At 40.0% G+C, this 16026-nt stretch overlaps 1 protein-coding gene across 2 annotated transcripts; it reads left to right on the top strand.

The window, feature by feature from the left end:
• Positions 1–127: 127 nt before the first annotated feature.
• Positions 128–15843, top strand: LOC148303610 (single-stranded DNA-binding protein-like). Of its 2 annotated transcripts, none has more exons than XM_088269682.1 (6): positions 128–597; positions 3080–3262; positions 5129–5278; positions 7040–7210; positions 10491–10610; positions 12997–15843. In XM_088269682.1, exons 1-6 carry the CDS (start codon positions 252–254, stop codon positions 13131–13133), a joined length of 1107 nt encoding a protein of 368 aa, XP_088125808.1. In that variant the 5' UTR covers positions 128–251; the 3' UTR covers positions 13134–15843. The 2 variants fall into 2 exon arrangements, with proteins under 2 accessions (XP_088125808.1, XP_088125809.1); XM_088269683.1 differs by having other exon boundaries at positions 12982–13120.
• The last annotated feature ends 183 nt before the right edge of the window (positions 15844–16026 follow it).

The raw sequence follows: 16026 nt of genomic DNA, 5'->3' as shown, positions 1-16026 counted from the left end.
TGATGAAAAATAAATTAATAAATCGTATTTCCTCGGTATCTACCAACGTTTGGTCAAAGTTATCAAAATTTGAAAAAAGTATTTATCCGAGTACATTCGCGAACACGCTCTCAAATTACTTGACAGTTCGCTGTTATTAGTCCACAGAACGCTCCGCGGACGCCATCGATCAGTGACATTTGCCGCAGTATTGTAGAGAGTCGCGCTTCATGTAAACAAGCCGATAGCGACCTCAACTCAATCCGTCTGAAATGTACGCCAAGGGGAAGGGGTCCACGGTCCCGTCGGACGCTCAGGCGAGGGAGAAGCTAGCCCTGTACGTGTACGAGTACTTGCTCCATGTCGGCGCGCAGAAGGCGGCGCAGACCTTCCTGTCCGAGATCCGCTGGGAGAAGAACATCACCCTGGGAGAGCCGCCGGGCTTCCTGCACTCCTGGTGGTGCGTGTTCTGGGACCTGTACTGCGCGGCCCCCGAGAGACGAGACACCTGCGAGCACTCCTCGGAGGCGAAGGCGTTCCACGACTACGGCTTCGTCAACTCGGGCTACGGCGTCAACGGAATCGGACACAATGCCGGCCCCGCGCCGCCTAACGACGGTAGGCGTCCATTCGCTTCTTTTATTTGCTATATTTTAATTATTTATTTATTGGCAAAGCACCTAAAACTGAGGGATACATTTTATTTTTATTTTTTAAAAATTATTTAGTTAGCTTGTACTACACTTAATAGTTAGTTTGTTTGATTGAGACAGACATTCGTTCGATAATGCCCTAACAAGGCGAAACAATTGTCGCAATATAATTTTTTAATGTGTTTTTGTTAATAAAATACAACTTAGTAGACTCAAAAAATCTTTGTTTGATTTTAAATTAATACATAAATTGAAATGGAGTTCTACAAATTAAACGCCAAATCAATAAACTAATGAGTTATTTAATTTCACACATTTGTTTTTCTCTCCTGTAAAATTTGGTCTGAGACAGATATACCCCTTTGCCTTTACACTACCGATATACGCCTTGAATATTTATTTATTTAAACTTCATGTACAGAAAATAAATAAGTACATTGGCGGGCTTATTGCTGAAAAGCAATATCTTCCAACCAACCAAAAACAGACTAGTGATATTGATCAAAACGTTTGATACCATATATAGCTGTTTGCAATCAGAGGGTAGATGGTACTTGAACATTAAAAAAAAACATAAATGACAAATTGATGATAATAAGGAAGGCAAAGGAAGAAGGGAGTTTAGGGAAGGAGGTAGAGGGAGGAGGTTTGATGGGCAGTTAGGATTCTAATGATAGATAGAAATGTGATGAATGAAGAAGACTATGGAAGTCTGGATCTCATATGTAAAAAGTGATCACTTTACAAACGTGTAACATTCACCAATTCCACCCACGACTGACAACCACACTACTCGAATTCTTGAAACTTTATTCGGCGATTAATTTTGAGACACCCTTGAAGTATAACGTATAATTTAATTTGTATATATATTTGTAATGTTTGATGGACAGTTAGGATTCTAATGATAAATATTATTTTTTGACATCTTATCGAAGATGAAGAAGAATATGGAAGTCTGGGTATTTACGGGGCTGATGACCGTCATAGGCTGGTTTAAGTGATCACTTTACACACGTGTAACATTCACCAATTCTACCCATTATTGACAACCACACTACTCAAATTCTTGGAAGTTCTTGTTCTTGAAAACATTGTTCTTGAATCACATGTTAATGTTGTAAATAAATTATCTGGTCAAATTATAAGCTTAAATAATAAAAATGAAAATGGTATTTTCTGGCGTTTCTCATGTGTGTGATTATAATCCAGGATTCGGACCTCACATACTAATATAAGAGTTTCTGCTTAGTAAAAAGCTTCTTTACATCTTACCAATAGATGTCTCTAGTGAAGTTCTAGTGATTTAAGAACAAGGCTTCTAATTTGGTTCATATATATATAACTTCCAAGAATTTGAGTAGTGTGGTTGTCAATAATGGGTAGAATTGGTGAATGTTACATGTGTGTAAAGTCCACCAGTAAATGTCAGTAAATGCCCAGACTTCCATATTCTTCTTCATCTTTGATGAGATGTCAAAAAATAATATGAAAATAACTCCTGTAATTGGAGATAATCCAGATTTTGTGAACAAGTATTTGGACACACTCAAAATGTTCTAATGATAAATAGTATTGTTTGTTATGTATGTATTTATTTTTTTGTTAAATTAAATTGAGTTTAATTGACAATTAAATTACTGAGACTTGTTATACGAGGTTCTGACCTCGAACCTATGTATAAATATATATATATACAAAATAAAAAGCTGCATAATCGGAGGGCATGTATGACTAGATGTATGGATGTGAAGGAGTGTATGTCAGGACAGAAGAGTGTGGCGTTCCATCCTCTCTGTCTACTCCTGCGGAGAAACGGCGTGTTGGTAGTAGTAGTTATACGAGACTTCACTCGGGAAAATCTAATGTATGGAAGTGAAACATGGAGTTGGCAAAAGAAGGATTAAAGTAGACTGAATGCAGTCGAAATGCGATCTCTCAGAAGAATGTGCGACAAAACGATGTATGATAGATGTGCGAATAGTGAAATAAGGAAGGAATGCAAAGCTGAGATAAGCATTATCCATCAAATTAAGAAAGGTGTGTTGAGATGGTTCGGACATGTAGAACGAATGAGTGAGGAAAGAACGGTAAAACAAATTTAAGAGGCGAATGTTAGCGGGAAAAGAAGCAGAGGAAGACCGAGAAAAACATGGCACGATCAGGTATGCCAAATACTTGAAAGTGATCAGGTTAGGAGTCGTAACAATCGGCGGGTATGTATGAGGAGATGCGTGAACGTGGAAGAGGCGATGAATGTTTGCAAGGACAGAGTGGTGTGGCGCTCTATTCTCTCTGCCTACCCCTGCGGGGAAGCGGCGTGATGGTTAGTTAGTTAGTTAGTTAGCACTCGGGAAAATAATATTCTGTAATATTTGTAAATGTGTAATAGCGCATCCGTGCGTGAAGTCTAAATAAACAACTTATGAGTTTGAAAATGATTGCAGTGGGGATGGGGGGCGGCATGCCGGCGGGCTTCTTCCCTTCGGCGGGGCTGCGGCCCTCGCCGCCCGGCGCGCCCTCGCCGCAGCTGCTGGGCGCCGGCCCGCAGCCCTTCATGGGCTCCTGGTACCCGGGCCCCCGCCCGCAGGTGCGCATGCCCATGCCCAACGACTTCAACGGCCCGCCGGGTGAGCAATTTTGTAAATACAGCGAAACCTCTGTCTATCGTTCCTCGAATAATCGTTTTCCCCGATGCGTCGTTTATTTCTTCTACCCCGAATTCATTTCATGCAAAAATAGATTGCATCGATCTTTTCTATCCAACATTTTACCGCATTCATCGTTTGAATTACGCTACATATTTGATATAATTTATCTGTTTTTTTTTACATTTTCTCAATTTTGTTACATTCGACGATAATATTTTTTTTATATTATTTTTTGACATCTCGTCAAAGATGAAGAAGAATATGGAAGTCTGGGCATTTACGGGGCTGACGATCGTCATAAGCTGGTTTAAGCGATCACTTTACACACGTGTAACATTCACCAATAGTGATTCAAGAACAAGGTTTCTAAATTGGTTCATATATATAGAATTTCCAAGATTTTGAGTAGTGTGGTTATCAATAATGGGTAGAATTGGTACTTAAACCAGCCTATGACAGTCGTCAGCCCCGTAAATGCCCAGACTTCCATATTCTTCTTCATCTTTGATGAGATGTTAAAAAACAATATGAAAATAAATCCCGTAATTGGATATAAGATCCACGACTGACGACTGTCATAGGCTGGTTTAAGTTATCACTTTACATACGTGTAACATTCACCAATTCTACCCATTATTGACAACCACACTACTCAAATTCTCGGAAGTTCTATATATATGAACCAATTTAGAAACCTTGTTCTCGAGTCACTAGAACTTCACTAGAGACATCTATTGGTGAGATGTAAAGAAGCTTTTTATTAAGCAGAAACTCTTATATTAGTATGTGAGGTCCGAATCCTGGATTATAATCACACACATGAGAAACGCCAGAAAATACAATTTTCATTTTTATTATGAAGCTTATAATTTGACCAGATAATTTATTTACAACATTTTGAGTGTGTCCAAATACTTGTTCAAATCCAGATTTTGTGAACAAGTATTTGGACACACTCAAAATGTTACATTATTTTTTAACGTGTGGGATACAGACTATGGAAAGCTTGTGTGATGGATACAGCAGAAGAGGTCTGAAGATCTTTGGGTCCTGTTCAACTTTGTATTTTTTTTAAATTAATACATTTATTTACATCCAAAACTTGTATTCTTAAAATTTCAACCTACCAATGGTTATGCTATTGGAGGACGGTATCTTTACTCGATCATATATCCTTGTATATTGACTTCTTTATCCCGAATTCATTGTTTTCCCGCATTCGTAGTTTATTTCACTAGGTGCCTTTAAAACGATAGATGGAGGTTTCACTGTAGTGTAAATTTTGTGTCGGGTTGTGGTCCCGTGGTTAGTGTCGCGGACTCTTAGGTCAGAGTTTCTCGGTTCGAACTCACTCTACCACAATTTGATACCTATTTGTAATAATGAGCCGCCCAGGCTCACAGAAACAGTATGAAATTGAAATATTTGTGTAAACAGTAAATCAAAAAAAAAAAAAAGTCCGCCTCCGTAGTGTAATGGTCAGCACGCTCGGCTACCGTTCTGGAGGTCCCGGGTTCGATTCCCAAGGGGGTAAAAAAGATGTAAGTGATTTTTTCACTGTCATATTTATTCAATATTACCCTGGACTGGTACCTGAAGCGGGGGGCTGATCACCTTTCCTTCATGTGTAAACGATCAAGATTACACTGCGTTTGAATTACGCAGTGCCCTATGCACCATTGGGGTGCGGATAAGGGTTTTAAAAATGTATATATTAATTTTTTGTTGTTGAATAAATTGAATAGATTTCAGAGTCACTTGGACGTTAGATACATAATTTAAAAAAAAAATCAAAATTGACAAAAATGTAGTAAGAGCACTTTACGTTTGAGATGCTTGTTACAGGGCAGCCCATGATGGGCAACTCCCTGGAGCGCGGCGGGCCCGGCATGATGGGCCCCCGCATGAACCCGCCGCGGGGGCCCGCCGGCGCCATGGGCCCCATGAGCCCCTCCGCCTACCCGCCGCTGCGGGGCCCGCCTCCGCAGGGACCCGGTGAGTCTTGTTCTTCTCTCTGCGTCCCCCGACCTCTTATACAGTGGAAACTCGCTATACGTCCTTCTTTTTAACCTTTTAACCGCGTCAACTTTGTTCCTGAGAGACGCCTGTACGTGGCGGTATTTAGCTGTTTTTAAAATGATTACTTTTATCATGTATTTAGTTAAGAAACGATTTATTTTCCTAAACAAAAACGTTCAATGGGATTCATTGTGCCTTTTTGGTACTCTATAATACACGGGTGTCACATTATTCTTGAAATATATCGTAATATAAACAAATAAGATCGTAACATAAATAAATCAAAGCGCGCATCGTGTGTCACTCTTACCCACTGGCGATGCGTAGCGTCGAGAGTGAGACAGATATAGGGCATGATTATGGCGCGGACTAATTACCGACCGCAAGAAAAATCAGGGATCTGTTCTTTTATTTATCCTTGTGATGTTACAAATTATTAGTCAGATATTTCAACAGATGTCATAAGGCCGAGGATTGACGTATTATTTTATCCAAAGTTCCACACCATGAAAAAATCCCTCCAAGTTGAACTGAGGTTCGAAACTAAGTGAAAACACAAACGGTTATGTCTGCCGCGTGTGGAGAATGTTTTGTAAAAACACATACGATTATGCGAGCCGCGTGGATAGAGTTAATGGCTTTTCACCCCTTTTGGATGTTATAGCCAGTGTCGAGTTATTTTTTATTTCCACTTTTTACATTTGACTTTCAAGTGTTAGTATTCCTGTTAGTGGGGCTAGTTTTACTAGTAATGTTAGTTTGTTTAGTGACTTATCATACGCCTTCACAAATTTATACAATTAATTTTAAGATATTTGATGTATGACTAGATGTATGGATGTGAGGGAGGCGAGGAGTGTATGTCAGGACAGAAGAGTGTGGCGTTCCATCCTCTCTGCCTACCCCTGCGGGGAAACGGCGTGATGGTAGTAGTAGTAGTAGTTAAGATATTTACAAATTTTATTTTTGTATAATTGTGGATAATTTAGATTTTGGAACAGGTAGATGATTTCGTGTATTTGGGTAGTATGTTTTCTAGGGATGGAAAGATTGATAAAGACATAGAAAGGAGAGTGAATGCTGGGAACAAAGTGAATGGTGCACTGAAATCAGTTATAGCAAATATAAACCTATCAGCGGAAGCTAAACTGGCAGTGCACAACGGAGTCCTGGTTCCAACTCTAATGTATGGCAGTGAAACATGGAGTTGGCAAACGAAGGATGAAAGTAGACTGAATGCAGTCGAAATGCGATCTCTCAGAAGAATGTGCGACAAAACGATGTATGATAGATGTCAATCAAGAAAGGTGTATTGAGAGGGTTTGGACATGTAGAACGAATGAGTGAGGAAAGAACGGTAAAACAAATTTATGAGGCGAATGTTAGTGGGAAAAGAAGCAGAGGAAGACCGAGAAAAACATGGCACGATCAGGTATGCCAAATACTTGAAAGTGGTCAGGTTAGGAGTCGTAACAATCGGCGGGTATGTATGAGGAGATGCATGAACGTGGAAGAGGCGAAGAATGTTTGCAAGGACAGAGTGGTGTGGCGCTCTATTCTCTCTGCCTACCCCTGCGGAGAAGTGGCGTGATGGTTAGTTAGTTAGTTAGTTAGTTCAACCACGTCAATGTATAATATATATTTATGCCAAAAAAATATAAGAAATTTCTTAATTTGGTAGGTGTACCTTGAATAGGAAAAGTTTGTGTAGTGTGTAATGTGCGGTGTGTGTTACAGGCATGCCGCCGGGCATGGGCATGGGCGCGCGGGCGGCGTGGCAGGGCGGCGGGCCCGTGGCGTACGCGGGCGGCTCCCCGGGCGGGGGCTACGGCGCGCCCCCCTCGGGCGCCGGCCCCCCGGGCCCCGGCACGCCCATCATGCCCTCCCCGCAGGACTCCAGCAACTCCGGTGAGTCGCCCCATTCATCAGCCCAACCACTAATTGGATGGGGGAGCATTCAACAGTCATTTAAAGCCTATTATCAACCCTTCACTGCATAGTGTATCCAATTTGTTACATACCCAAAAGTTAGTGTTAAAACATTCTTTAAAAATATACGCAACCATTCTTTGTTGTTGCTGATTAGATACATTCATACTCACGTATATAGTTCATAATTTATCCATAAGACGCGCTATGGACGCCAAAATAACAACTTCACTTGTCTCTCCAAGACGAACTGTCACTGCCGTCATCTCTTCTCCGTCTTATTCCTCATTGCTGAGGGTTGTGACCCTTGCAGAAGCAATGACTCTTCTCCAGTTATCCCTTGCCTGCGCTGCACGTAGCGCAGGCCAACCACCGAGGTGCCTGCTACTGCCTTAATTTGATCGGTCCATCGTGCGAGGGATCTTCCTCTCCCTCTCTTTCCCTCCAGGCTACCGATCACAACTAGTCGTTCCAGGCCATCTGAAAGAACTGGAGAATCCGTCGGGTACAGACATTGGCCAGAGTCAAGCCATCCAAGCATAGTTCCTGGCGAATGGACAATGCAGTCATGCAAAAAAAAGCCATGCAGTGAAGGGTTAAAATCATCCGCAGGTGACTCCTTCCACACTACCTATAGAACACATCCTAACACCAACAAAATGGTCTGTTTTATTATGTATAATACATGTTTTTTATTTATTTATTAAACGTCTAATGCCTTTAATTTATTTACTGTAACTGCAGACAGTTGGTAGAATTCCATATTGAATTGTTGGGTTATATATCCCAAATTAAACGAGGTTTGTTGGATTGAATTCTACATTTATTTATGTATATGTTAATACGTGACGCGTTTCCTCTTCTTAGGACATTATCAAACACACTATTCTAATTGGTGAGTGTTTGATAATGTCCTAAGAAGAGGAAACGCGTCACGTATTAACATTTACATAAATAAATGTAGAATTCAATCCAACAAACCTTGTTTTATTTTTGATATATTACCCGACAGTTCAAAAACTTACTATTAAAATCATCTGCAGGTGACTCCTTCCACACTACCTGTAGAACACATCCTAACATCAACAAAATGGTGTATTTTATTATGTATTATGGTTTTTATTTATTTATTGAACGACTAATGCCTTTAACATGGTAAATACATATATACGGCACCGGCGAGTGTTTTTGCCTAGAATTTTCACTCATGAATTACATGAAATTATAGTAACTTTAAACATAAAGAGTAAATCCACTCACAAGTAGGCATAGGCTATGAATCTTGTTAAGTTGAAGCCTGAGTAGGGACATGATAAACGGTGTTGCATAAGCCGTAGCTAGATTTCAGAGTCACTTGGACGTTAGGTAATTCAAAAAAAAATATATATATATATATATATTTATTATATATATATATATATATATATATATATATATATATATATATATATATATAAATATGATAAATCCCTTACCGCACCCCAATGGTGCATAGGGCACTGCATCATATAAACGCAGTGTTATCTCGATCGATTACACATGAAGGAAAGGTGATCAGCCCTCCACTTCAGGTACCAGTCCAGTGTAATATTGAATAAATATTAGAGTGAAAAAATCACATTTATTTATTAAACCCCCCTGGGAATGGAACCCGGGACCTCCAGAACGGTAGCGGAGCATGCTGACCATTACACTACGGAGGCGGACAAGACTATATATATATATATATATATATATACGGCATTTTATTTATTGTTTGGGCATTAACTCTGTGGTAAGACATGTGACAATGATTAAGGAAACACTTGTTTTTATACCACTTGAGTTTTATTAAAGACTACTAGTTTAGGAAGTTAAACTTCCATTGTCGGGTCTAAATAATAACTGACGTCTAATAATAACGGTCTAATAATTATTCAGACCTGACGGTGGAAGTTTAGCTTCCGAAACTAGTAGTCTTTAATAAAACTTAAGTGGTTTAACTTAAAAGTGGTCAGGTTAGGAGTCGAAACAATCGGCGGGTATGTATGAGGAGATGCATGAACGTGGAAGAGGCGAAGAATGTTTGCAAGGACAGAGTGGTGTGGCGTTCTGTTCTCTCTGCCTACCCCTGCGGGGAAGCGGCGTGATGGTTAGTTAGTTAGTTAGTATTAAAACAAGTGTTTCCTTAATTATTATATACACTATGTCCGCCTCCGTAGTGTAATGGTCAGCATGCTCGCCTACCATTCTGGAGGTCCCGGGTTCGATTCCCAGGGGGGGATCAAATAAATATAAGTGATTTTTTCACTGTAATATTTATTCAGTATCACCCTGGACTGGTGCCTGAAGCGGAGGGCTGATCACCTTTCCTTCGTGTGTTAACTAACGATCAAGATAACTTCATTAATTGATTCGGCAGTCACTTTGTGGTAAAATCTATCCATTTTTAATTAAAAATTTACTTAGTAAATACCACAATTTCTTAAAATCTACTGTGACACGTGTTTTGATGCATTTTGCATCATTTTCAAAAAATGATGCGGAATGCATCGAAACACGTGTCACATTAGATTTTAAGAAATAGTGGTATTTACTAAGATTTTTTAAAAATAAAGATTAAGGTAACACTGCGTTTATATGATGCGGTGCCCTATGCATCCTTGGTGTTATGGGTTCTAGTTGAACACCAACTTAATTTAACAGAAGGGAAGCAAGATGAAAGCGGATTACTTTTAACACAAATTTATTCAGTTCTAGAAAATTACAGTCAAGAAATATTTAAGAATAATCGCGTGATTCTAATGTGAGAACAGTTGGAGGACGTGTCGATCACTGGACGGGCGGTGACGGAATGTGACGTTCTGGTTCCTGTTCGGGCCGAGCTCGGTTTGGGTGTTCGATTATGCTCGTTCATTCGATTGTCGAGTTGCCACAGCGTGTTCGATTATGCTCGTTCATTAGATTGTTGTGGGTTGCCACAGTGTGCGGATAAGGGTCTGAATGAAATGAATGAATGATATACGATACGTCTCTTGTGATGATGGCGAGTGTACAGTGCGGTAAAACAGTAAAAGTTATCATTTTATGAGATGCGTTAACGATCAAGTTAACACTGCGTTTAAATGATACGGTGCCCTATGCACCATCGGAATGCGGATAAGGGTCTGAATGAAATGAACGAATGATATACGAGACGTCTCTCGGGATAATTGTTGACACATCTCATAAAATTATAACATTTACTGTTTTACCAATGAATATTGTTTTGTTGTTACAGGGCTGGGCGGCGTGGACGGCATGAAGTCGTCGCCCGGGGGCGTCGGGGGCGGCGGCGTGGGCGGGGGCCCCTCCACGCCGCGCGACGACTCGGCCGGGGGCATGGCGGAGTACAACCTAGGTAACTACTTAGCCGTAAGACAAATGTCGGAAAGAATAACTACTCCGTGCCACAGCTAATGTAGGTACACAAAGCACATCACACGTAGAAGCACACTTTTACACTAAAAACAGACCCAAACATATCACCTTGGCAGATAATAAACAAGGGATATTAAGTGACACAACAAAGAAAAAAAACCTAGGTAACTATGCCCCCGCTAGATCCAATCCTCCCAACTAACTCTTCACATTGTCTTCGGGACTGTCGGTCAACTGCGGGACACGGCAAATGCCGTTTTTGTCGACTGTCGGTTTTCGGCGGGAGACGGCAATATACGGGTTTGTTATCAGCGTGAAATAAAACGCCTCGAAGGGTAATTCGCTACCCGGGTGCTAGGCAATAGTCTGTCCACGTTATTTGAGATGTCTTGTCCGGATTGGCTAGTGTGCCGCTTGTACCTTTACATCGCCAGAAATCTAGAGTTTTTATGCGATCTCAATCTCCAGTTTAGTTTGAGTCATTTCACGTATCGGACTATTTTTCGGTCCCGGGTTCGATTCCCAGGGGGGTGAAAATAAATATTAGTGATTTTGCGCTGTAATGTTTATTTAATATTACCCTGGACTGGTTCCTGAAGCGCAAGAGTCATCACCTTGCCTTTGTGTAAGTAATGATCAAGATAACACTGCGTCAATTCGATGCAGTGCCCTATGCACCATTGGGTTCGGATAAGGGTTATGAGTAAGTTTTAAGTTGTATTTTATTGTTGAAAAACGCATAAAAAATAATATTGTGACAATTGTTTCGCCAGTTATGGCATTTTCAAACCAATGTGAAGGTAAAATGTTACCCCACATAGTGTTAATCCCTTCAAACTCCCTGCGACACTACAAGATTATTATATATATTTTTTAAATAAAATTAAAAACTTAACAAAATAAAGATGAAAAAGTAAAACTTTAGCAAGCATGTACTACAAGAAAAAGCAGCTTCAATCTGTCCCTTAAATGAACAATCTAAGCAAAATTTTAAATCTACACAAACTTAGGGAATTAACATTTAACCTTTTAACCGCGTCAACTATGTTCCAGAGAGACACTCGTACGCGGCGGTATTTCGCCGTTTTTAAAATGATTACTTTTATCATGTATTAAGAAAGAAGTTAAGAAACGATTTATTTTCCTAAACAAAAACGTTCAATGGGATTCATTGTGTCTTTTTGGTACTCTATAATACACTTGTGTCACATTATTCTTGAAATATATCGTATTATAAACAAATAAGATTGTAACATAAATAAATCAAAGCACGCATCGTGTGTCTGCACTCTTACCCACTGGCGATGCGTAGCGTCGAGAGTGAGACAGATATAGGGCATGATTACGGTGCGGACTAATTACCGACCGCAAGAAAAATCAGGGATCTGTTCTTTTATTTATCCTTGTGATGTTACAAATTATTGGTCAGATATTTCAACAGATGTCATAAGGCCGAGGATTGACGCATTATTTTATCCAAAGTTCCACACCATGAAAAAATCCCTCCAAGTTGAACTGAGGTTCGAAACTTGGAGCAAAGTAAAAACACATACGGTTATGTCAGCCGCGTATGGGCCATGTTTTATGAAAACACATACGGTTATGCGAGCCGCGTGGATCCGGTTAACAAACTTAAGTAATTAACATCTAATAGTCTTGGAGAAACTGTTTTGGAGCTATGAAAAATGAGTGTCTTTGCGCAAGTCTGGATTTAGAAAAAGGGATTTCTAATAAACTATTCATCCTTTGGCTAGATGTATTATTACATTTAGGAAATAAATGTTGGTGCATAAAAACGTATCTTAGACACTGTTGGCAATAGATTTCTCGTAGCTCCAAAAGTTCAGCTTCCTGAAATAATTGGTTGGAAAAATTCTTCGCCTCTTCCACGTTCATGCATCTCCTCATACTTACCCGCCGATTGTTTCGACTACTAACCTGACCGCTTTCAAGTATTTGGCATACCTGATCGTGCCAAGATTCTCTCGGTCTTCCTCAGCTCCTTTTTCCAATTTCATTCGCCTCATAAAATTGTTTTACCGTACTTTCCTCACTCATTCGTTCTACATGTCCAAACCATCTCAACACACCTTTCTTGATTTTATCAATAATGCTTGTCTCAGCTTTGCATCCCTTCCTTATTTCACTATTGGAACATCTATGATGCGTGGTTTTGCCGCACTGAGAGATGGCATTTCGACTGCATTCAGTCTAATTTCATCCTTCTTTTGCCAACTCCATGTTTCACTTTGATACATTAGGGTACCTGATCCTGATTATACCTGACCGTGGCAAGTTTTTCTCGGTCTTCCTCTACATGTGTAGTTGCTCACTAATAGCCGGTTGATAAGACTGTTTCTATTAAGGCGGGTTCGGCGGCCCCGGCGGCGACCAGAGCGACCAGACCGAGTCGGCGGCCATCCTCAAGATCAAGGAGAGCATGCAGGAGGAGGCCAAGCGCTTCGAGAAGGACTCGGACCACCCGGACTTCTTCATGCCCTAGGAGCCCCGCCCCCCGCTCCCCGGCCTTGTCCGCCTACTCCCGCATACACGACACACGGTACATACGAGTTTCATCCGCCCCGCGGCGTAATGCTCGTGTTTAGCCGAGGTCCCGGGTTGTATTGAATATTAGCAATTTTACACTGTAATATTTATTTGATATTACCCTGGACTGGTCCCTGAATGTAACCTTCATATTTTTATGTAGTATTATGTTAACAGTTGTGGCCCCAAGGATCGGTTTATTTTTACTAATTTGGCAGCCAGTGTGTTAATAACTGTGTGCATTTAAAATGCTATTATATATATATATGTGTATATATATATATATATATATATATATATATATATATATATATATATATATATATATATATATATATATATATATATATATATATATATATATATATATATATATATATATATATATATATACACATATATATGTGTCCGCCTCCTTTGTGTAATGGTCGCCACGTTCGGCTACCGTACTGTAGGTCCCGGGTCGGATTCCCAGGGGGGTCAAATAAATATAAGTGATTTTTTCACTCTAATATTTATCCAATTCCACCTTGGACAGGTACCTGAAGTGGAGGGTCGATGCAGTGCCCTATGCACCATCGGGTGCGGATGAGGGTTGAAGAAGAACATTATATATATATATATATATATATATATATATATATATATATATATATATATATATATGTGTGTCAATTTTTAATTGAAGGAGTGTTCCTTGAACTGTGATGACGGACATCTCCGATCTTGGATTTACATCTTGTTTGTACGGACCGCCGACGGCTTTCCATCACGAATCGCTGATAATGTGATTTTTGTTTTTAGATAAATATTTTTTTTTTAAATTTTTTTTAAATAGCATTGTAGAATATATATTGTATAAAAATATATATGGAATATTTAAAAATATAGGTATGTGAGATATTATTTAAATTATGTGTTTTTAAGCTAGGGTTTTCACAAAAATGTAGCGTAACGGATCCAGTCAATTTGACAACTACCCGCATTGGTTGCATTCGCGGGCAGTTGTCAAGTTGACTGGTTCCGTTCAAAAAGTTGCATCGCCCAATTATTTTCCACTCTCTTGTGACGCACGGCGATTATGTTTATACCAACCATCACGCCGCTTCACCGCAGGGGTAGGCAGAGAAAATAGAACGCCAAATCGCTCTGTCTCTGCAAACTTTCTTTGTCTCCTCATACATACCGGCCGACTATAGATTATGACTCCCGACATGACCGCTTCCAAGTACTTTGCACACCCGACCGTGCCAAGTTTTTCTCGGTCTTTCTCTCCTCCTTTTTCCTTGAATATGTTATCTACTATAGTTTCGGGAGGAGTGTGGAAATCACGTACCCCCGAAACTAGTAGTAGTTTGGGACAAATAAACTACCATTGAAAATGTTAATCCACTATAGTTTTGCAAAGAGAGTCAATTCAATGCATGCCAAAAATCATGTACTCCCGAAACTAGTTGTAGTTTGGAACAAATAAACTACCATTAATTAATTTGATTGTTAATGCACCTTAGTTTCGGGAGAAGAATATGATTCGATGTATTTTTTTATTATTTTATTATTATTTTTAATTGGAGGTCTTGTACTCCCGCAACTGGTAGTAGCGCAACTATATCATTGCGTCATCTTTGGCGAGAATGCGGTGCCAATTTACACTATATTTATAAATATACTTGAATCAAGACAATTCTACTTTAAAATATGTATAAATTATACTGTTGTGTAATTTTGTATAAGATGTTAAATTTTAGTGTTTTATGTTAAATTTGTATTTCGGAGTGAATGTGAATGTCCAAGTGCCCTACGCACCGCGAGGATGGGACGCCTCGCGTCAATGCTCGCTATGCGAGTCTCAACAGAGACGGAAAGGCTCGGGAGGTTGCGTATGTCAAGTATTTTCATGCCTGGAATGTTATTTCAACTTATCTTCGTCTATGTCAAGACACCCGTTTCAAAACTCGACTGCGGAAGAATCAAAATGTACTGTAGTCTAGTGGTTAGCACGCTAGGCCACCGCGCCGGAGGTCCCAGGCTCAATTCCCAGCAGGGTCAAATAAAAATGTGTCCAAATACTTGTTCACAAATCTGGGTTTTCTTCGTTCGGAGCTTTTTTCTTGACATCTCAAGACGGATGAAGAAGAGTATGGAAGTCTGGGTGTTTATGCCGGGCTTACGACCCGTCACGGGCTGGCTAAGCGATCACTTTACACACGTGCAACATTCACCATCCTGCCCGTGGTCGCGACGACCACACATCTCAAATTTTCGAAACTCCTAGATGTATTTATCAATCTCGTGACACTGTCCGTGTGAGTTCACAACAGCCATCTATGACTTTTTTTACTCCAATCACCTTTTTTCACGTGTTGACGATCAAGATAGCACTGCTTCCATAGGGTGTGGGGCCCTATGCAGCAGAGGTTAGAGAAAATTTATGGGTGTATTGGGAAAGTTGGGAATAAATTATTATTTTGGGCGGGCGTCTTGACATCGGCAATGTTCCCGTCTTCGTCTCTGTTGAGATACCTGAAGCATGTTGATGTGGAGTGCTTGTGGAGTGGAATCCGGCATATGAGTGAATGTAATAATAATTTACGATTTTAAGCAATACACGTATTTTAAAATGGACAAAATTGTATAATTTTTTGATATTTTTTTTTGTAATCTATGTACTTTTAAATATTTAGAAATATACTTATTATAAGATTGTGACTTTGTGTTTCCATCTCCCCATGTCCCATACGATGTAACCTATATCTAGCCACATTTCGTTACACGAGAGAGAAGAAAGATACAGAGCGGAGGGAAGGAGAAAGAGAGCTCCGATGTCACGGGAGCGGAGCAGGAGAGAG

Source organism: Brachycentrus maculatus, unplaced genomic scaffold, assembly GCF_059751285.1.
Source record: "Brachycentrus maculatus isolate JH-2025_06_01 unplaced genomic scaffold, ASM5975128v1 h1tg000360l, whole genome shotgun sequence".
Taxonomy (NCBI): domain Eukaryota; kingdom Metazoa; phylum Arthropoda; class Insecta; order Trichoptera; family Brachycentridae; genus Brachycentrus; species Brachycentrus maculatus.
The sequence above is the reverse complement of the archived record's forward strand: the minus strand, read 5'-3'. Positions and strand labels throughout refer to the sequence as shown.

What these genes read in the sequence shown, in the direction of transcription:
- LOC148303610 (XM_088269682.1), top strand. Translation starts at nt 252, where the DNA reads ATGTACGCCAAGGGGAAGGGGTCCACGGTCCCGTCGGACGCTCAGGCG. An exon ending in CCCCGCGCCGCCTAACGACG is followed by an intron (nt 598 to 3,079) that starts GTAGGCGTCCAT and finishes AAATGATTGCAG; the next exon opens with TGGGGATGGGGGGCGGCATG. An exon ending in GCAGGACTCCAGCAACTCCG is followed by an intron (nt 7,211 to 10,490) that starts GTGAGTCGCCCC and finishes TTGTTGTTACAG; the next exon opens with GGCTGGGCGGCGTGGACGGC.